Here is a 4,955-nt window from a genome sequence, read left to right on the forward strand (position 1 = left end):
CCAGCCCTTCAGTGTTGTATTTTAAATCCATATGACTGTAATCATCCAGTGAGTAAAGCCCAGAATTTGGGAAACTATAGGCTAAACAAGGTTTCTGTTTCGTTTCCATGTAAGAGGAAGGAAGGAAGGAAGAATAGAATCGGGATGATGAAATGTAAGAAGCAGGTTAGTCAAGAAACGTGTATTTCACGACTGGAACGCAGGCTGAGGATTGGATGCTGGGAAGAGAGCAAGAAGAGTCCCGGGCTGGAGGGCGCGGGCGAGGGAGGCCCGCTGGCCGGGAGAGCTCTGCTTTCCAGGCTGCTCTGTCCTCTTTCCTGATTGCAGGTCTGCCTGCAGTAACCTGTCTCCCGAGTAACCGCGTGGCTGCCGCACCCCTCATTTTACAGAGGTGGGGGACTGTACTTCATCAGAGTGAATTTAAGCAGGAGGATGGAACAGAAGAGAAGGCAGTACGCTAAGCTTTCGGGGAAAGTCAGCTCAGAGGAAGGGAAGGTTCTTTTTGTGTTTTAAATTCCTGTGGCCAAGGGCCAGCAATAGAGCACTGAAAGTGGTACTCTCAACTTGGTGTGGTTGTCAAAGCTGTGGAAAAACAGGAGCTGAGAGCTACACGGGCATACTCAGGGTAGATATTTTCCCTCTTAGTTAAAAGACAAGCTGGGGGTTGGGAGATAGCTCAGTGGTCTAAGTGCCTGCCTGGCAAGCACAAAGTCCCGGGTTCGATCCCTTGTAGCACTGCTGTACCGGCCCCAGAACACCGAGCACAGCATGCCAGCTACCAAAAGTGGACATGGTGGCACACGTGTGTAATTGGGGAGGCTGAGACGAGGATCACTGTGAGTCTGAGCTGCGTAGTGGGACTGTGTATCAAGTAAATAAGTAAAAGCTTATAAAACAAAGAAAGAAGCTGGTAGGGAGCCGTGGTGGCACGCGCCTGTAACCCCAGTCCTAGGGTGGCTGAGGGAAGAGGATTACTGTGAGTTCAAGGCCGGCCTGGGCTGCAAAGAAAGATCTTGTCTCAATAAACAAAAAGCCATAGAGTACCTAACATAATTGGCACAAAGAGCTCAGTATTTACTATTTTTAGCAGAAAAACTACTTTGTATGAACTAGGTAGTTAACATTTCATTGGTGTTACTAGATTCTAATGTCTATTAGCCTGATTTTCCTCTTTTCCTTCTTCAGAAATCTAGTTCACATGATTGAACATGCACAGAAAGAGCTTCAGAAGTTACGGTGAGTTGGTTTTGTTCTTTCTCTATTTTAGAATCCAGCTGAGGTGAACCCTTATGGTGGGGGGGCAATAAAACCGCGCTCGTGAAAGTGAACAACTCATCCGCCTTTTCTCCAGCACCTCACGCTAAATTTGCCGTCTGAAAAAAGGAAAAATAGGCTAAGGTTCAAAAACATCTCTTCCAAATATTTTTAACTTCCAAGGCTGCAGATAGAGAAAAGTCACTTTTGAGGGAGCGGAAAGGAGGGGGGACATTGTTGAATGACTCGCACATGTAACCTGATTTATGCAGAAAACCCCGTGTCTGTATATGCCTGCGTACGGGAACAGCTCAGGGAGGATGCCCACTTGTCTTCATTTTGTTTTGCTAGTAAGACAATACCGCAGGCCAGGCGAGTGTTGAGAGTTCCCAGGGTGAGGGGCTGCGCAGGTGGGCCTCCGTGCTGGCACCGTGCAGTGTGGTGCAGGGCATCCCAGGCGAGCGCCAGAGCGCTGCATGTCTGCGCAGGAGTGTTCTGGTCTCTTGCTGTCACTGAAAAACCACATTAGAAAACCACCGGAATTGACTTGTCTAATGCTGCCCACTCCCGAAAGACCCACCATATCTGGTGGGGTTGGACTAATCTTCCACCAGAGTAATGCCTCAGGTGGGTTTTAGAGGGGAAAAACTACATGCAAAGAACAGTGCCCTCCAGAAACTCATGTGTGAGAAGAGGGAGTTCTGATTTGAGAGGTACATGCATGGTGGTGTTTTGTTGGTTTTTTTTTTTTTTCTTTTTGGCAGAACCAGAGATTGAACTCAGGCCCTTGTGCTTACCAGGCAGGCGCTTATTCCACTGAGCCATCTCTCCGGCCCCATGTACATGCATGTTTGGTTGTGGGCTTTTTTTGTGAGGGGTAGGGGTAGCTTTTTCTCTTTTGGCAGTACAGGGGATCGAACTCAGGACCTTGTACTTGCCAGGCAGATACTTAAGCCGCTGAGCTATCTCCCAGCCTAGATGTGGGTTATTAAAAATTCTATGCTGGGGGCTGGTGAGATGGCTCAGTGGTCTGGAGCACCTACTTGGAACAAGCTCAGCGAAGCACAGGGACCGCGGTTCGATCCCCCGGCACCACATGCCAGCCAGCCCCGCCCCCTGGTGGGCTGAGCTGGCCACACACACACACATACACACACACACACACACACATATAAATAAATAAAATTAAAAAATTCTATGCTGTTTGGTTGTACTGGGGAGCAAACTCAGGGCCTCATGCCTGTAAGGCAAGCATTTGCCCACTGAATTATATTCTCTCCCTTTTTGAAAATTCTAGCTTGAGGCAGGATCTCACTCAGTTGCCAGACTGCCCTCTAATCTGCAATCCTCCTGCCTCAGCCTCCAGATTAGCAGGGCTTACAGGTGTGCATCACTGTGCCAGTTTGAGTGGTTTTGTTTTGTTTTGTTTCTTTCTCACAGTGAGCACATTTTCTGAAATTTGTAATTGAAAAGATAATTAGAAGAAAGTTAATTCCTAGAATTATTCTACAATTGTGTATATATCTGTTCTAAGGAGATTAAAAGTACTATCTGGTATTGAATTTTTGTTGAATTTAGTCTTGTGTTAAAAATGTCGTTGGATAAATGTAAATGCCTTTTTATAGGAAACATATTCAAGACTTAAACTGGCAGCGGAAGAACATGCAGCTCACAGCTGGATCTAAACTGAGAGAAATGGAGTCAAAGTGAGTATCTGTAATGCCATCATATTTTGAACTGCTGTTTCCATTCGAAGATCAGAATTTGATAAGATTCAGTCAGTATTCAGGGGGGTGCCGCAGGTGTCAAAGAACTGTTCTCTTCATTTTTTCTCTTGTGTTACTAAAACGTGAACCCAGGGCCTTCATACTGAGCTTCTTGCCCAGTGCCACCCCACCCCTCTTGAGGTAGGGTCTCACTAAGTGACAGAGTTGCCGAAGAAGGGTTCGAGCTTGTTACACTCCTACCTCAGCGTCCCAGAATACTGAGATTACAGGCTGTTGTTGTTTTTTTTTAAGCAGAATAAAAACTTTAAAGGATAATACAAACCACATGGAATTTCAAAACAAGATGATAAGAGATTAACCGTGGTCATTATATTGTATATTGTTATCTTCAAATCAGTTGTTTAGCTTACCAGATACACGTAAGCAAAACTGATCAAATATTCACTACTCCTTTCAATAAACCAATAGAGGGGCTGGTGAGATGGTTCAGTGGTCTAAAGCACCTACTTAGAACAAGCTAAGCTAAGCAAAGCAAAGGGACCGCAGTTCAATCCCCAGCACCACATGCCAGCCAGCCGCGCCCCCTGGTGGACTGAGCTGGCCACACACACACACACACACACACAAAAAAAAAAAAAATTAAAAAAAAAAAAACAATAGAAAATAGTAATACAGGAGCCGAGGAGATGGCTCAGTGGAATAAGCGCTTCCCTGGCAAGCGCAAGGGCCTGAGTTCAATCCCCGGTTCCGGAAAAAGAAAACAGCAATACAGTATCTTAGCTATCTTGTAAATATATGTATTTTTTCCCTTTTTTTTCTTTCCTCCTTTCTCAGTTGTTCTTTCCTTTTAAGCAGTGTCTTTCCCTTTCACAATATCTGTTACACCTTTTGGATCTTGTTTGTTCAGTTTCTTATACTAGGGAGACAATACCATGTCTACATATGTGGGTCTGCTTTACTTCACTTATGAGCATGGTCTCCAGTTGCATGCATTTACCTATAAAAGCACAGGACCAGGGAGACAGCTCAGTGTAGAATAAGTGCCTGCCTGGCAAGCTTAAGGTCCTGAGTTCAGTCCCCGGTACCGCACCAAAAAGAGAAAAAAAAAAGCCTCGAGTTTAGCTTTATAGCTGAGTACTACTCCATTGTATAAAAAAATCACATCTTTTTTATCCATTCCTCAGTTAGTGGGTATTTGGGTTGCTTCCGAGATTTAATTACGATAAATTGTTCTGCTGTAAATGTGGGTGCACATAGGATGTTTTCATTTCTTGTGGGCAGATACCCAGAAGGGGACTAGCTGGGTTGAATGGGACTTCGAATCCTAGTTTTCTGAGAAATTTTCTGATTTCCATAGTGGTTGTACCAGTCTGCACTCCTACCAACAGTGGAAAAGGTTTTTATTTTCCCCCAAAGCTCTTTGTTTTGGTTAATTTCTTGATGGTAGCCATTCCTTCGGGGGTGAGGTAGAATCCTGGTGTTGATTTAATTTGCATTACTTGAATAATCAGTGATTTCTGAGCCTTTTTTATATATTTATTTGCATTTGTATTTCCCATCTGAGAGCTGAGTATTCATCAGAGGTGCCCATTTTGGGGCTGATTTTTTTAATATACATACTTTTATTACAAATTTTTTAAAAATGCAACATCCTGAACAAACCAAAACTTACTTTTGGTACTAGTTCCTACAGATTTGTTGTGCTACCATACACATGAAAGAAACCGTTAAGTATTTAGAAATGCTCAGCATCAAAAGCTTTAAAATCTAACTGTACGTAGTAGCCCCTCAAAAAGCAACAACTTTTACAACTTTTTAAATTTTTTTAAAAGTGTTTTTTCTTCAAAGAATTTTGTTAGCTTTACAAAAATGCATAGTTTTATGCTACAGCTAATGTTGAGCTGCACTTGAGCACACCCACACGCCACATGACGGGACAGCCACTTACCTTCCTCCTCCTCCTCCCCCTCCCCC

At 44.0% G+C, this 4,955-nt stretch overlaps 1 protein-coding gene across 1 annotated transcript in view; it reads left to right on the top strand.

Moving 5' to 3' along the window:
* Positions 1-4,955, top strand: part of Bcas2 (BCAS2, pre-mRNA processing factor) — a 14,391-nt gene that overhangs the window by 6,228 nt on the left and 3,208 nt on the right. The window contains exons 5-6 of the mRNA XM_004641682.3: positions 1,186-1,236; positions 2,880-2,960. Of these exons, the coding sequence (XP_004641739.1) occupies positions 1,186-1,236; positions 2,880-2,960 (132 nt within the window). The remainder of the gene's footprint in view (positions 1-1,185; positions 1,237-2,879; positions 2,961-4,955) is intronic.

Source organism: Octodon degus, unplaced genomic scaffold, assembly GCF_000260255.1.
Source record: "Octodon degus isolate 3935 unplaced genomic scaffold, OctDeg1.0 scaffold00140, whole genome shotgun sequence".
In the NCBI taxonomy this organism is placed as follows: Eukaryota; Metazoa; Chordata; class Mammalia; order Rodentia; family Octodontidae; genus Octodon; species Octodon degus.